Here is a 17841-nt window from a genome sequence, read left to right on the forward strand (position 1 = left end):
TCTAGCTAGTTAAGCAGAAAAGGGATCTATTAATGAATAGTTGGTGACTTACAGAATTTTCAGGAGGGCCTGAAAGTCTGGGCTGATTGCTCTGCTCAGCCACACTTGGGGGGCTGCACTAATAAGAATGTTGCAGCCGCCTCAGTTTGGCAGCATTGCATCTTGCACTGCACAGCTCTTGTGAACGACTGCATGAAGCTCCGTGTCTCCATGTTCACCAGCTGATGAACTTTATTAATTTTGCATGTCTGTTTTCTCATATTACCCACTTATGACTCAGAATCTCGTGTGGGTATGTTCATTGATGGAGTTCAGGTCACCTGCCTAGATGAAAAGAAGACTAGGGTGGTGAGTTTTCTGAATTCTGACTTAAGCACTTACAAGAGCTGTTTAGAAAAAAAGGTTATTAAACTTTGTCATGTTTTGTTGATGTTTTCCCCTCCTCCCAATTAATCTATTCCTTTTGATTTCTGCTTCTGACATAAAAATCTCTTTCGCATTCAGAGATTATAGAAATAGACTCTCATATTTTCTCTTATATTTCAATTAAAAATCATTTAAATCTTTAATATAGCTTAAGTATGAAGTGAGGATCTGATTGATATTGCTCCCCCATATGGATGGCCATTTGTCCCAGCACCGCTTATTGAACATCTGTCTTGAATAGAAATGTTAGACTTATTGTAAACTGAATATGTATATGTGTATGTAGAGTTTGTGTATGTGTGTGCAACATTCCTCATGACCTCTCTGTTCTAGCATAGCCACAGCAGTATGTACTGACTTGACAGATTAGCGTTCCATTTGTTCATTCAATCATTTATTGAACAAATATTTATTAAATGCCTTTTTAGGTAGTGCTGTACAGACTACAAAAGGGTAAGACATTGAGACATTTCTTTGTGGAGATGAGTTAAGATCTGTCTTGTTATGGGTGATGGGGGGTCTTGAAGTTTTGGTTTTACACTTTTTGGACTGTTTTTAGCTCACCTTAGAGTACACCTCAGACTCCTAGAGAGTTTTCATATACTTCTCACCTGGTTTCAGTTTCCCCTAATGTTATCATCTTTTAAATAAAAATTTATTTATTTATTTATTTTTGGCTCTGTTGGGTCTTCGTTGCTGCTCGTGGGCTTTCTCTAGTTGCGGTGAGCGGGGGCTACTCTTCTTTGCGGTATGCGGGCTTCGGTGGCTTCTCTTGTTGCGGAGCACGGGCTCTAGGTGTGTGGGCTTCAGTAGTTGTGGCACGCAGGCTCAGTAGTTGTGGCTAGCGGACTCTAGAGCGCAGGCTCAGTAGTTGTGGCGCACAGGCTTAGTTGCTCCGTGGCATGTGGGATCTTCCTGGGCCAGGGATTGAACCCGTGTCCCCTGCATTGGCAGGAGGATTCTTAACCACTGCGCCACCAGGGAAGTCCTAATGTTATCATCTTATGTTATCATCATGACCTTATTTTTGAGGTTAACGTTAGCCCTCAAAATGTTAATTTAGCTCAGATCATAGTTCTAGTTGGTGGCAGAATCAGACCAAGGACCCAGTAGGTAGCCTGGGTCTGCTAGTTGATTATGTTTCAGTTATCCTTTTCTGTTTTTCATGTATTTGCTCTTTTCCTTCCTTTCACTGAGTTCTTTGGGCATGGACTGTGAGAAGGACTACCTAGTACATACATAGCGCGCTCATCAATGTAGTCTTTCTAATTTGTGCAATAATTTTTAAATCTAGGCTTCCTCCAATTCTTCAACGCCAACGAGAACCAGGAGCCGGACGTCTTCATTTACAGAGCAACTTGATGAAGGTACACCCAATAGAGAGGTAAGTTTGGAATTTCTTCTTCAATAAATCTTTTATAAGAAGCTTATTAATTTAAAATGTAATGTTACTGTTGATAACAAAATGGGAAATTACTTAGTTCCTAGGTATTGTTTTTTTTTTAGTAACAATTTTTTCTTTTTGCAAACAGTAGTGTTGCTTTTGTAAAGTGTGTTTTCTTTGAATATCTTAATTTGAGAGGATAATATACTTTGCCTTTAATATTTGAAATTTTCAGAATGATTTGATAACAATTTGTTCAGCATAGCATTATGTGGGGAGAAGTCCTATATTTTCAAGCTAGTGATTGGAAGCTGTGAAGTAACTCCTAATTCCATGTGACTTGGAGCTGGCACTATAACTCAGATTAGATTTTTTTCCAACTTTTTTTCTTTCTGTGAAGGAATGTAAGAGTCATGCAAGTAAAACATAAGTACACAAATCAGGGTAAAAAGAGGGTAAAAGAAAAAAGGGTAAAAAATAAATGCATAAATCAGTGAATTATTATGAAGTGAATCCCTATGTGACCACCACCCAGGTCAAGAAAAGGAACACTGCCAGCACTAGAGTGCTGCTTCCCTTCCCCACAAAAGAGTACCATCATCCTGACTTCTTGATATTTGCTTCCTTCTTTTTTTAAATTTTTAAAATTTTTATAGTACCACTCAAGTATGCTTTCTGTTGTAAACCTTATAGTTAAACCTTTGGGTTGTCTAGTTTTTGGCTATTATGAATTATGCTGCTGTGAACATTATTGTATATTTCTTTTGCTACACATGTACCTGCATTTCTTTTGCTATGTACTTAGGAGTAGAATCACTGGGTTAAAGGGTATACATAGTTTTACCACTTTAGAAGGTAATGCCCATTGTTTTTTAGAATAGTTGTAGAATTTTATCTTCCCACCAGGAGTTTATGAAAGTTCTTGTTGCTCTATATCCTTGCTAGTCTTTAATTTCAGCCATTCTGGTGGGTGTGTAATGTTCTCTTATTATAGTTTTAATTTGCATTTCGCTGATGACTAATAAGATTGAGCATTTTTCATCTGTGTACTGATAACTTCTTTTGCGAAGTGCTTACTTAAGTCTCTTGCTCATTTTTCTATTGGTTTATCTTTGTCTTATTGATTTGTAGGAGTTCTTTTTTATTTAGTGTGGATAGGAGTTTTTTATTGGATACATGCCTTGCAAATATCTGCTTCCACTCTGTGGCTTGCCTTTTACTCTCTTAATGGTGTCTTTTGAACAGAAGTTCTTAGTTTTAATGCATTCCAATTTATCAATATTTTTTTTTTTGGCTAGTGTTTTTTGTTTTTTAGTATTCTTTTCTTACCCTTCAGAGTATTTCCCGTTATTATCCTGTTTTACCTTTCACATTTGGATCTATACTCCATTTGGAAAAGATTTTTTTCAATATGGTGTGAGGTAGGGATCAAGTTTCACCACCGCCCCCCTCCCCACATAGCTATCCAGTTGTTCCATTCTTTCCATACTGCTATACTGTGCTACCTTTTTTTCAGAAACTAGGTGTCCATATTTGAGTGGATTTCTGGACTCTTGTTTCTGTTCTGTCATTTGCTTTGTCTTTGATCTGATCCCACACTGTCTTCATAACTATAGTTTTATATTAAATCTTGCCCTCATTAGAGCAGGTCTTCCCTGTCTTAGTTTTAAAACCAGAATTCCATAGACTGGGTGGCTTAAGCAACAGACATTTATTTCTTAGAGTTCTGGAGGCTGGGCAGTCCAGGATCAAGGTGCCAACAGATTCAGTACCTGGTGAGGGCCCTCTTCCTGATTTGCACACAGCTGTCATCTCATGATGTCCTAGCATGGCCTTTCTTTGTTGCATGCACCTAGGGAGAGATGGAAGAGTGGGGAGGCAGCTCTCTTGTCTCTTTCTCTTTTATAAGGACAGTAATCCCATCATGAGGGCCCTGTCCTCATTACCTTTTAACTGTAATTACCTCCCAAAGGCTCTGCCTCCAAATACCATCACTTAATATCCTTGGGGGTTAGGGCTTCAATATATGGATTTTGGGGGACATACGCATTCCATAGCACTCCTACCCGGTTCTTCTTGAATGTCTTAGTAATTCTTGTACCGTTCCATATAATTCCATATAAATTTTAGAATCAGATTTTCAAGTCTTACAAAACAAACCCAAAACAAAACAAAATAAAATACAGCACTGACAACAAAGAAACAAACCTGTAGAGATTTTTACTGGGATTGCATTGACTCTATAGATTAGTTTGGGAAAAGTCTGAATATTATGAGTCAAATTTTATAATCTTTTCAATATTATACGTAGTACTGGACTGAGCATTTTACATAATGCATAAGTTACAATGATGTTATTCTTTAGGACAGATTTCTAAGAGTGGGATTGCTGGGTCGTAGGGTGTATGCAAATTAAAAAATTTGAAAGATTTTTCCAAACTGCCTTGATGTTACTTTAAAACATAATTTTTTAAAACCTTTATTTAATAGATGTTGATAGCAAAATAAACTTAAAAACTTCATAGTAGTTTTTGCATTCAAAGTTAATGGCATATATACTGTGTCTTTGGTTTATGTATTTAAATGATCTGACAAAGTACATAAGAGTATAAAGTATATGCATACTTTCTTTGAGATCTTATTTTCTTATGCATTATTTGCAATATTGCAATTCTTTAACTTTATGATTTCAAGTTTAATGTTGTTGGACTTAGTTTATATGTGTAACCAGTTGGAATGAAAGCTGCAGTACTGAGTAGTGAAAACACTTTTTGCAGTCAGTGTTAATGGCATCATTCCTACACTTACTATATTGGTTGATATTATGGTATATTGGTTTACATATAATATAGTAGAAACCTTGAAAACAACTTGTTGATTGTTACTGTTGCTTTTTAAAAAAAGATTTATCTAGGATGCTTTAAAACATTAAAATTGAATATATCTTTACAAAATAATCCTTTCTGAAAGGGATGGTTTGAGCATTCTTTTACAGCAGGCTAAGTAAGCTAAAGGTTAGTTTTTATTTCTTCCCAAATTTCAATACTAGAGGTCCTGTGCTTATAGGTATAGTTTAAGAAATGGTTTCTGATTGAAAGCCAAAGCAGTATCATCACTTTGTCTCGTTGCTTTTTAAGCATTTTCTAACAACTCTAAAAGATATTTTTGACCACAAAGTGAAGTGTAAACTTTAGTTCAACTTATTTTACAATAAATAAAGGACTTTTAAGTTTCATGATCAACTTATAGGTTAAAGGACATTACATAAAATTATCTTGTTATACAGAATGGACCTGAGGACATGCGGAGGGGGAAGGGTAAGCTGGGACGAAGTGAGAGAGTGGCATGGACTTATATACACTACCAAATGTAAAATAGATAGCTAGTGGGAAGCAGCTGCATAGCACAGGGAGATCAGCTCGGTGCTTTGTGACCACCTAGAGGGGTGGGATAGGGAGGGTGGGAGGGAGACGCAAGAGGGAGGAGATATGGGGATATGTGTATATGTATAGCTGATTCACTTTGTTATAAAGCAGAAACTGACACACCATTGTAAAGCAATTATATACTCAAATAAAGATGTTAAAAAAAAATAAAAAAGCTTGATGGATAAAGTCTAAGACAGATCCATCTTGTACCATAATCCACCTTAAGGTAAATGGTAAATACAGATGTATCATCTTAACCTAATGTAAAAATCCAGATTTACAAAACAAGTCAATGAAAATATAATTTTTTTTCCTGTTGCAAAAAAAAAAAAAAAAATTGTTAGTCACCATGCCTCACCCCCCCCACCCCCCGCCCCAGGTTTTTCATCTTGTTAAACCTCTAAGATGGAAGATACTCTGTCAGTGATGGGATCCTCACTTTTAGTTTTAAGTTTCTTTTTAGCAAAATGTGGAAGTTTAATTCAAATTATAAATATTTGTCCCATCTCTCCAGTAGGTACAGTAAAGTCTATGTAATCTAGAATGCTTGGGAAGTAGAATGGTTTCATTAAGTTGATATTTCCATCAGTTAAATGTTTTACCTTTTTTCAGCTATTGCTGAAAATCCTAATGTCTATTTTCCCATATTAGTAAATATTATATGTAAATCTAAATAAGTCTGTCTTTGATTGCAGTGCCTCAGGCTTCCTTATAGGGCTGTAAAAAATCATCTATATGATTGTAGACTTTAAAGGCAAAGGAGAGTAGGGTGATGTGCGCTGACCCTGAGGTCTGCGGGTCTCTGGCGCTCTTTCATCCTGCACAGATGGCATATCTGTCCAGTTGACCTGGTACTCTCTCCTGGGGGTCCTAGGCATAGCCTCATTACCCTCATCATAGGGCTTCCTTCCCCTTTGTGTTGCTTGAGATGAATCTTTTTTGCCTCTAGAGCTGGGTGCCTTTGAGCAATATGGAGTGTGGCATCATGTAAAAGACTAACTAGGCAAATGACACTAACTGTCCTCCTGCCCTCTGCTCCACTCTGGTTTTTTTTTTAACTGAGGTAAAATTCCTATAACATAAAATTTACCATTTTAAAGTGAACAATTAGGTGGTATTTAGTACATTCACAGTGTTGTGCATCCATCATATTTGTCTAGTTCCATGATGTTTTCATTACCCTAAAAGGAAACCCCCTACTCATTAAACAGTCACTCCCATTCTCCCTTTCCCCCAGCCCCAGGCACCACTAATTTGCTTACCTACTGTATGGATTTACCTATTTTAGATATTTCATTTAAATGAAATCACACTATGTGACTTTTTGCGTCTGGCTTCTTGCACTTAGCATCATGTTTTCAAACATCATGTTTTCAAGGTTCATCTATATTGCAGCATGTATCACTACTTCATTCCTTGTTATGGCTGAGTCTAATGATTTTTGTAAGAGAATGAGAATATGTTTATTTGTTTGGAGTAAGACCTGGAATAGACTAGTGAGAAGGGGTTGGTTTTTGGAGTCATCTGGATTTGCTGGCTGAAGGATCTTTGAAGGTTAACTTTTCAGTGACTGAGGTTTTCTCACGTGTAAGATGGGAATAATAATGCCTTCCTTGTGGTATTGCGGGGATTACCAGTAGTACAGCAGGTAACTCTCCTCACGTCGTGCCGTGCATGTGGTAGGTGCTTACTAAGTTGTTACTGGGGCAGCCACGGAAGACGGGAAGGGCTGCTCCACTTTCTCTGCGTAGGTCCCCTCACGAGGGGAGGGAAACAGATGTACCATTATGTGGATTGGGGCCCTAGTGGTGTTATTGCGCTGTCTTTGCCTGCTGAGCTTTCGAAGGAATGATATTTTCACTTTCCCTGCTACCCTGTTCTCTAGTTTGCTCTCTTGTGGAGGCACTTCCTCATAGATTGGGGGTCAAAGTAGGCATGTCCATTCTTTCCCTGGAAACTCATCTGTTCAAATTTTTCATATTATTTTAAAATTAAACTTTAGAAATCAGTTTATTTTCATATATGTATTTTGGCTAAAAAATGCATAGAAAGAAATAAACTATTCTAGTTAATCGATGGATTCTGTTCTGTTTAGTAGATGTCTGTTCATATATACTGTATGCTTTTTTTGCTTCCCTACATGCAGAGAGAGAGCCTGGAGTAGTAGAAGGATCCCAGGATTCCATCCCTTACCTGCTGTGTGGCTTTAGGCAGCTTTCTTTAACTTCTCAGAGCCTCAGCTCTCTCAACTTTAAAGTGTAGTGAAATGAATATCTACTCTCACAGGGTTCTTGTGAAGGGCAAGTGAATTCAGAAGTATGAAAATACTCATAATTTGTGTATCACATACAAAAGACCGTTATTATACAGAAAAGAAAAGGCTTCTTCTGTACTCACCAGCTCTTGAGCAGCATGGATACTGCATTTTGTGTTAAGAGTGACATTGTAGGGAAAGAAACAATGAAGCGTCAGGCTGCTTTGGAGTAGATGCTTTCCCAAGCTTCAAGAAAGGTGTCCCTTTTTCTTTTTTATTCTCTTAATCTGAGATATTTTTTAGAAGCAAAATGCTGCCTCTTACCTTAGTAGTTGTCTTTGTATTTCCAAGTCAATTTTCACTGTTCCGTGTGAGGGCCCCTAACAGGGATTCTTGATACTCTCCGATTTTGACAATTCTTTTTTTGAATTTTGTTCAGTTTTTTGGAATTTATTCTTTGTTTCAGGGCTTCTAAAGGCATCGTTCTTTAGGAATTATTAAGAAGTATCTTCAAAGTAATGGGTGAGAAATGTTTCTTCCTAAGTTTGGAATTAATTTTGCCCCTAAATGGATTGACTTACAAAGCTGGATATGCTTTTTTTTTTGTTAGATGTTAGATTATAACCTACCTACCCTCTGTCAGTTAATCAAAGTAAAAGCCATGCCTGTTAGATTGTCTTTGGTATCTATTCAATTCGCATATTTTTCCTTTTGATCTAATGATAGGATATGAATTATATTAATAGGTTTCCTAATATTAAGCCATTCGTTCATTCCTTAAATCAACTCTGCTGGTCAGAGTGCATTTTTAATATACCGTTGTTCTCTGATACTCATGTTATTAACATTTTCTCTGACTCTATTTGTAAGGAGAGGGGTTTAATAAATTGGAAACTTTCTATCTTCTCCTCCTGCTCCTTTCTTTTCCTTCTCCTCCTCCATTTATTTAGGTCTTCTTTAATTTCTTTCAACAAAATTTTATCGTTTTCAGAGTTTAAGTTTTGTACTACTTTTGTTAAATTTATTCCCAAATATTTTTTTCCTTTTAATGTTAACATAAGTTGAATTGTTTTCTGAATTTCATTTTCAGTTTTCTTGTTATTCTACAGAAATAAAATTGGATTTTTATAAATTAATCTTGTTATCCTGTAACCTTGCTGAACTCATTCCGTAGTTGTAACCGTTCTTTCGTGGATTACTTAGTTTCTTCTTTGTACAAGATCAAGTCATCTGCAAATAGAGGTAGTTTTACATCTTCCTTTAATCTGGCTGCCTTTTATTACATTTGCTTGCCTAATTTTCCTGGCTAGAACCTCCAGTTGAATAGAAGTGGTGAGAGCAGACATGCTGTCTCTCATTCCTGATCTTAGGGAAAAGGCATTTAGTCTTTTTGTCATTAAGTATGATGCTAGCCATGGTGTTTAATAGATTCCCTTTCTCTTGTTGAAGAAGTCCCCTTCTGTTCCTAGTTTGTTGAATGTTCTTAGCATGAAGCAGTGTTGGATTTTGTCAGATGCTTTCTTTGCATCTTGAGATTGACATTGTGGCTTTGTTTTACTCTGTTGATACGATGTATTATGTTAATTGGTTTTGGATGTTAAACCAGCCCTGTATAGGATAAATTCCACTTGTTCATGGTGTGTAATTTTATATTGCTGGATTTGATTTGCTGGGGTGTTTTTTGAGGATTTTTGTGTGTATATTCATAAGAGATGTTGGTCTGCAGTTTTCTTTTTTGTGTGTGTGTGATGTCTGGTTTTGGTGTCAGGAAAATTTTGGCCTTATAAAATGCGTTCGGAAGTGTTCCCTCATGTAATTTGTGGGAAAATTTTGAAGATTAGTATTAGTTCTTTAAATGTTTGGTATAATTTACCAATGAAGCCATCTGATCCTGGGCTTTTCTTTGTGAGAAGTGTTTTGATCACTAATTCAATCTTTTCATTTTTTATAGTTCTGTTGATATCTTCTGTTCCTCCCTGCATCAGTTTTGGTAATATGTGTCTTTCTAGGAATTTGTCTGTGTCATCCATGTTGTCCAGTTTGTTGGCATACAGTTGTTCGTAGCATTGCCTTATAATCCTTTTTATTTCTGTAAATGCAGTAGAATTTTTCCTCTTTTATTCCTGATATTAGTAATATAATATGAATCTTCTCTCTTTTTATTTTACTCTATCAAACAAAATATGAACCAGTGTTTGATTCCACTTTCTTGATGAGTGTAGTGAGCATTCTCAGGATTGGAGTGGCAAGCTGATCTTTGATGACTTATTTTTCTCAAGTCCCAGATTCCCTGGGACTTAGCAGAAATTACTTGAATCTGTTTTGTTACTTTCCTGGTTTTCTGGCCTGATATGTGTTTTTTACCATCTTTATATAGCCTTGGTCTTTTCAGTGCTCGTCGGTCCTTTTTTGCTATCTTTTTTGTTTAATGGCTTTGTATGTCTTTAATTTTATATATAGTGGAAATATCCATATAGACAAAATAGGGCCTTAATTCGTGACCTTAGATTTGATCAAAATGATTTAACCACAGTCTGTACTGCATATTTTCTCACCTGCTGCTACTACAGGCAGTTTTTTTCTCGTATCTTCTGCTGAGTATATTGTGTACTTCTTAAGGTATACATTATTGGGAATAAGAAGGAAGTGAATTTGACTCAAAAAAGTAAGTGTTGCTACTAACAGCTATATATAACAGTGTCTGGGAAGATAGAAACAGGACCTCTTCTCTTCAAGGCAGAGATACTAACAGATACTAAACTTTTTAGGGTCCCTCTCCTAATAGGAGGTACATTAGTACATAGGAGACATATTAATTCACTACATACAGTGGATGCTAGGTAGCAGATGCCTTTCGGCTGGCATTAGGATTTAATTTTCTCTTTGAACTCTGGTTGAGAAGGACTGGGAGGGTTCTGTGCTGCCAGAGTTTGATTTGGTGCTGCAAGGCAGAGGCTAAAGTGGGGCTCATGGCACTGGTGAAAGGAGGTTGAAAAAAGCGTTTCCCAGCTGATGCATAGAGCTCTCTGTGGCCCATTGTGAGAAGCTGCTGTCTCTAGGGAGGCTTCGTGACCAACAACTGAACAAACCTCGCATCAGCTTAGTGACTGAGTCTGTGATAACCTGTGTTGCGATAGGGCAGGAAACCCAAACTGGGGCCCAGGGAATCAGATTGACTGGATAAGGAGGGATGAGCACAGGAGGAAGGAGAAGGAAAATACCTTCCTCAAAATGAGCCTGTAAATGAAAATGCTAAAATAAATGCTAAGAAGACAGCCAATCAAAATAGGAATTGGGATATCAATTTATTCCAGGTGAAATTAGAATAATTAAAAGGGCAGTCTGGATAAGACTTTGAAACAAGTATTTTCAGTAGGATAAATGAAGTAATAGTTTTCTTAAAAAGAACAGAGAATTGTGGGGAAAAAACAGGCCAAAAAATAGACGAGGTAGATATGAAAAAGAACCAATTAGAAATCCTGGAAATAAAAAAAAAATGATATAAGAATGTAAATCAGAATAAAACTCAGACTGGTCCCAGTTCAAGGGAAAATTAGGGAATTTGAAAAGAATACTGAGTAATCCCACCAAAAACACAGAGATAGAGATAGATAATTATCTAAGAGTAAGAGACATGGAGGATAGATTGAAAGCTTTCACCACATATCTGATAGGAGTTTTAGGTAGTCGTCATGAATGTTGAGACACATAAAACTTTAGTCAATGTTAGTTCAACTGATGGGACCACACAGAAGAGGCGAATTAAATTCTTAGCAGATTTGGATTAGAATTTCAACAAAGTTTGAAAGAGTTGAGACAGACTTATTGAGGATTTTTGAGAACTGAATCTTGGGAGACTTTGATAGGCATAAGAAGCAAATGACAAGGACCACAAGTGGGGAGGAAGCCTCTTTAGGCTTTGAAATAGCTGTCAGTGGAAACTAATTTCGACACACTTTGCTTTTTTACTTGGGCTATGGCATGGAATGTAAATCGTTGTTTGGTAGCACCTTCTTTTGAAATGTTTGGTCAGCGTGTGTTTCTATACTGGTTTCTATACAGCTTTTGTGTTTTTCTCTTAAAATTCCAAATCTACTCTTAACTGTGAAATTTTAAATTATTTCCTTATGTGATATGAAGAGTGACTTCATTTCAAAAATTAACTTTGGAAGCCTAAGAAGAGTGAATTTGTATAGCATTTAACTTAAGATAACATCCACCTAAAAGATGACCTTTCTGAGTTTCCGGGAGTGTAAGATTTTCAGCAGGAGTGGAAACTTGAATAGAATGATACCCTAGAGCCAAACAGGCATCTAGTGTATTTTAGTATACTACTGACACTAAATTTTAGGGTTTAGTGTAAGATCGATTCTTGAATCCTACCCAAAGAGTACCAGTTATTAACATAACCAAAAAAGACTTAAAAAAATTTGTCTCATCTGTAAGGTGGGCTCTAATGTAGGACCAGATGAAGAGTTAGTGAAGGCTCTAGTCGTTATCCAGAACTCTAGAGCACTGAGATGAAAAGTGTCAGTTTTTAAACTTTTGCAGACATTTATTTTATGACATAATTCTTTATTATATATTATATAATAACATACATTAACTGCTAAGTTAATGTTTCAAAACTTTTGTTTTTTAAAGTTTTTATTTTGAAATAATCGGATTCATGGGAGGTTAAAAAATTTCTTTTTAGGGAGGCTCTGTGTACCCTTTATCCAGTTTCTCCCCAAGGTAACATCTTTTTTTTTTTTTAAACTTTTTTTTTTTTAATTAATTAATTAATTAATTAATTTATTTTTTTGGCTGTGTTGGGTCTTTGTTTCTGTGCGAGGGCTTTCTCTAGTTGCGGCGAGCGGGGGCCACTCTTCATCATGGTGCACGGGCCTCTCACTATCGCGGCCTCTCTTGTTGCGGAGCACAGGCTCCAGACGCACAGGCTCAGTAGTTGTGGCTCACGGGCTCAGTTGCTCCGCGGCATGTGGGATCTTCCCAGACCAGGGCTCGAACCCGTGTCCCCCGCATTGGCAGGCAGACTCCCAACCACTGCGCCACCAGGGAAGCCCCCAAGGTAACATCTTATATAACTATAGTACACTATCAAAACAAGGAAATTGACATTGGTAACCTCTGTGACATCCACAGAGCTTATTCAGATTTCACCTGTTTTATGTGTGTGTGTGTGTGTGTGTGTGTGTGTGTGTAGCTTTATGCAGTTTTATCACATATGTATGTTTGTGTAACCCCCACCATGAAAAAGTTCATTTTAATTATGATTTCTTTTACATCTAATTCATGATAACTAGTATTTTGGTATATAGTATACAGTTTCTGAAAGAAAATTGAAGCTCAGAAGAGAATATATATCAAAAGAGCTAGTATAATAGAATTTATCCTTAAAACTTATTATAAATTTGTTTCAAAAGTTTCTTCTGTACGTATTGGAGAAAACTGTATTTGTATATAAGTAGAAATAAATGATTATTTAAAGTTTTATGTGTTTATACTTCCCATAAATTTCCATGCTGTCTTTTTGAATATATAAAAATGAGTGGCTCAATATTTGTTATACTAAGGCTTTGTGTTCTTTACCATGTATTGTTCTTACTGGTATAGGCTCTCATACTGAATTGCCAGATGTGCTGTGTGCTGTGGTGCCTGTTGCATATATCATTTGTATGCCAATAAGCAAGTTGGTTAAAGTTGAGTTTTGAGATCCAAAACAGCTCACCTCATCTCCCTTCCTGACCTTTCCCAGCAACTTACTGTTTCTATGGGTGGAGTGATGGGTGGCAGCAGTGGTGGTAGCACAAGGCCATTATAGCGTTGTGTGTGCTGTGCGGTGAGAACACGTTGCAACATGCCCTTATGATTTGTCTTTCATCCTTTGTTTTATTTTTATACCTCTGCTCATTACACTGAATGAGACAGCTCCTAGCCGGGATGATAGCAGAGCCTGCTTTTCTCTCTGAGTATACTATCTTTGCTTTGGATTCCTCCAAGCAGCCTAAAACCCAGACTGACGGTGTGGTGAGTCCTTCCACCGCTTTCTGCATTCCCTTTGTGGGGAAGCAAAGTAATTTGGTAATTCTAGAAGCAGATCTCACGTTGCTTGTCACTTACCATCTCTCAAAGCATCTTCAGTGCCCTGTTGCTAACCTCGCTCTAAAAAATCAGAGAGTAAATTGCTGAATTCTGATGGCTGGTGTGTTTTTTGCTAGCTTTTTAACAGCAACAAAATAACACTGTTTTCATTAATGTAGTGCAGAATACTTTCACTTGGTCTAAACTCTTAAGTTTTCTCCCTAGGGAATGTTTGCTCATTAACTAAAAGAGGTACGCATTGCTAGGAATCTGTTGGTAGGAGGCCAAGAATATTTTGAGATGTGACTCACATTTTTAGGAAAGAAAAATGCATTGTATGTAAATCCGTAATTAAACAACATTGAGTAGGCAGGTGGAGTCTACTGTAACAAGTAATTGCATCTTATTTTGGGAGAGTACCAGTTTTCTGAGTATTCAACATTTGAAAGGAAAAAGTTACCTCTATTTTTCAACTGACTGAATTCATACAATTTTGAATCTTGTATATATTGATAATTTCACTTGGGGAAAGTAGACTTTCTTCATAAAGTATCTAAGTTCTTAATTTAGCAAATTAAAACTTAGAGATGTTTGATTGCCTAGTAAGGATAGCTTTTGTTGTTAGAATGGACACCGACTGAACTGGGATTGAGATTTTTTTAAACAGTGAGAATTGGTTTAATTTATTAAGTGGCTGGTAATGAAGTTAGAACATTTCTGTATTTATCCATGCAGCCAGTAAAGACTTGGTCTGCATATGGCCAGTAGCAATCTTATATTACATTCTAAACTTGGTTTTAGAAAAGGAGGCAGCTCAGAGTTCTCATAATGCCTTAGCTTGGCTCTCAGGTATAGTGGTCTCTCCTTGGTTCTGGCTACAAGTAACACCTCACTGTTTTCAGTACTGGTTTGAGAGGGAGACAGGAGTCCCAGTTAGAGATAACTTACCAACTTATTTTAAAAACATAAAAGGATATTACGCTTCATGTAGTAGTAATAGGGCCTAAAAAACAACAACAAAAAGGAGCTTCTCCCAGGCCCACTTCCGTTAGAACATAAAATGATTTGTATTGAGTGACTATCCTATTGTGAAAAATGCTAATAATTTTAAAATGGAGGCTTTAGAACTATTTAAAATAATTTAAGTAGGCTGAAAGTCTACGTTAATCTTATTTAAATTTTGTTTTGTTCCGATAAAAACTTATTTCTCCTCACATAAAACCATAGCATAACCTATAGTAGAATAAAAATTTAGTGAGCGTCTAATTCATTATTTTATTTCACCAACTGCTGACTTTTCCTTAATTCAGTTTTTTGAAAAATGCATCTCTTTACCCCAAATTCTAAAAGTTGCTGTATCCTTAGTGCTCGGTAGTCAAAAGTAGTTGTTGAAAGATTGAACAAAACTTAATTGAAGGGAATTCCCTGGCTGTCCAGTGGTTAGGGCTCAGCGCTTTCACTGCTGTGGGCCCGGGGTTCGGTCCCTGGTCGGGGAACTAAGATCACGTGAGCCACGCAGTGCGGCTGAAAATTAAAAACAAACAAACAAAAAACAAAAAAAACCACACATACACAAAACACCATAATTGAAGACAAATCTGGCAGGGAACCTGTGTGTGCTTTTAAGTTAAATGCACTTTAGAAATGTTTTCCTGTTATCTAAGAATTGCCTCCAGGAGAAAGTGTTGGTGACTGAGTAGTGACATGTGTTGAGCTAGTTCTTTAGGCTTCTTTCTTGAGGGAGGCCTTCAGAAGTCCCCTTACACTGAAGGAAGTAACTGTATAAAGATTTAACAAGCAATTACTGAGCCTCTACTACAGTCAGGCAAAATGTAGGGTTCCTGCCCTCTGAGCGTTTATAGTTTAGTATGGAGACAAAGATGTCAGAATACACTTAACAATGCAAAGGAATTAAGTCTTCATAGAAGAAAATACAGGCATAGGAAATGTGTTAGCCCCTCAGGCCAGCCATATGAAGCTTCACAAAATAAGGGGCATTTGAAAGTTGAAAGACAAATAAGAATTTGCTGGGCAGAAATGGAGAAGGCATTACAGGTAGTGATAAAATCTCTAATTTTGTTTCTAGAGATTCCTAACTTAGATTTACATGGTAACAGAGGCCAATACTTTCCTTAGCTGTCTTGCATTTATTTAGATATATAGTATAATAAGTAAATTGAAATATAGATGCAGAGATGAAAAGTTTTTAAATGTTATGCTGTTTGTTTGGTAGGGTGATATTTCAGACAATTGTAGAATAGCTTTTTTTGTATGGACCACAATCATGTGTCAAGTAATTTACTTCAAATAGAATATGGACTCTCTTGCCACTCTTCTTCCTAACCTAAATATTTTATGGAGCCCTTTGATTTGCTTTCTCCATAATTTAACAGTAACTTACTTTTCGGTATACTGCCTGGCAGAGAGACTTGCTGATTTCTCTGAAGTATGTTTTTTATTTTATAGTGTGTAGTGTAGGATATTTTTAGGGCTGGAAAGCATTAATTATGATGCTACACAAATAATATGCCACGTATACGACTTCTAATTCTTTGAAATGGCAGACAGCAGGAAGATAAAAGTTAATTCCTGTGTTCCCCCAACCGTTCTCCCCTATGTAACTTTAAGGAAGTGTCTTGGACTGATAAAATTTGATAACTCTTTTTATGTCAGAGGGAGAAGGTATTTAAACTTTTATGAGGAAAAAATTCAAATGTATTGCAAGAGTGAAAATAGTAATGAGTCACATAAGATTTCTTCCCCCTTCCCCAGTATCCATTATCCAGTGTCAACAATTAATAAGTCATGGCCATCTTATTACCATCCCCTCATACCTCCCTAACCACACCACTCCCACCCTCCCCACACATGCAGATACCCTCTGCCCATTCCCGTGGGATTATTTGAAGCAAATTTCAGATATCTTATCTAAATATTTTGGTATATATTTCTAAAAGATAAAGACTAAAAATATATAACCACAATACATTTATCACACCTAAAATTATTTCTTAGTATCAAATACCTAATGAGAGTTCAAAAATTTGAGAACACTTTTGCAAAGCTGAGTGCCTTCTCCACTTGTATTTAAGAATAAGAAGAGTCATATATTTGACCCTTTCTTGGTTAGCCCTAGAGTTGTAGGGGAAATGTATTTTCAAGTTACTGAAACATAGTGGCTAGTATTTGGTTGAATGCTTTTGTTTAAAACATGGAAGTTATTTTATCATGAGCTGCTTCTATAGCTTTAATTTTAGACACGTAGTGTATTATGAATGCAATGTAGAATTTTGAATCTCGAAGAATATCATCCACTATGGAACTCACGCCGGTATGATGTAATCAGTAGAATGTTGTGTAACTTGGAGCATTTGTCATACCAACAAAACAAAACAAAAAGCTTTCATATGTGGAAGAAATTATTTTTAATTATAAGTTTTTCTGAAAATTGTCATAACAATTTCATTTAGACTGCTGGCTTCAAATGAATGAGGCATTTCCATTTCTTGTTACCAAGATATTTTTCAGAGCTTAGCCCAAATAACTTTAAATATTATTTTACTGTAAGGAACAATTGACGTTACTTTTTCTGGATAGCTTTCTACTTGAATGAGTTTTGCTAATTGAATCGCTGATGTTAACTTCATATTGAGGGAAAAAACTGGGGAGATTGTAATGGGGAGAGGTATGTGATTAGCTTGAAATAAATTTGGCTGCATACTAATCTTTGCTATTTAGTTACAGATATTATAGCAAAATGAATTTTCTAAACTACTTACCATACTAGTTTTGCCTTGCATGAAAAATTCTAATAAGTGAACAATTACTAATTTTGTTTAACAGATAAATGTATCTAATAGGTTTTGGTACTTGGCCTTTCTTTGTTCTTAACAGTTTTAAACTTTTAGTTTTCTGATCCTTTCTTTACAATGTTTCTTTCTTTTTCTTAGAATGCATCTATCCAAGCCATGAAATCTCCCGACAGTGTTAATGGAAGTGAACCCACAACTCCTCAGGTCTGTTATTAATGTTATTTAAAAGAAAGAGCAAGTCATTTCAGGATGTCAGTCAATCTGTATTATTAGCATTTGACTTTACATTGAAACAGTGATGTCTGAACATTGATACAATGTCTACGGTAAATCCAGGTTTGTTGGTGGTTTCTTGGAAAAAGTTTAAAATGAAAGCAATACAGGTATATATATACCAGTCATGTAAGATTCCATTATTACTCATTTAAAAAACTAATGGCACTGAAGAGAAAA

At 36.3% G+C, this 17841-nt stretch overlaps 1 protein-coding gene across 4 annotated transcripts in view; it reads left to right on the top strand.

The window, feature by feature from the left end:
* GOLGA4 (golgin A4) overlaps positions 1 to 17841 on the top strand; it is a 111264-nt gene that overhangs the window by 12457 nt on the left and 80966 nt on the right. For 3 of the 4 annotated variants that reach the window (XM_061196489.1, XM_061196490.1, XM_061196491.1), the window contains exons 2-4: positions 1721 to 1810; positions 13424 to 13522; positions 17527 to 17592. In XM_061196489.1, the coding sequence (XP_061052472.1) occupies positions 1721 to 1810; positions 13424 to 13522; positions 17527 to 17592 (255 nt within the window). The remainder of the gene's footprint in view (positions 1 to 1720; positions 1811 to 13423; positions 13523 to 17526; positions 17593 to 17841) is intronic. The other variant, XM_061196492.1, reaches the window with a different exon arrangement.

The sequence above is a fragment of the Eubalaena glacialis genome, chromosome 7 (genome assembly GCF_028564815.1).
Source record: "Eubalaena glacialis isolate mEubGla1 chromosome 7, mEubGla1.1.hap2.+ XY, whole genome shotgun sequence".
NCBI lineage: Eukaryota > Metazoa > Chordata > Mammalia > Artiodactyla > Balaenidae > Eubalaena > Eubalaena glacialis.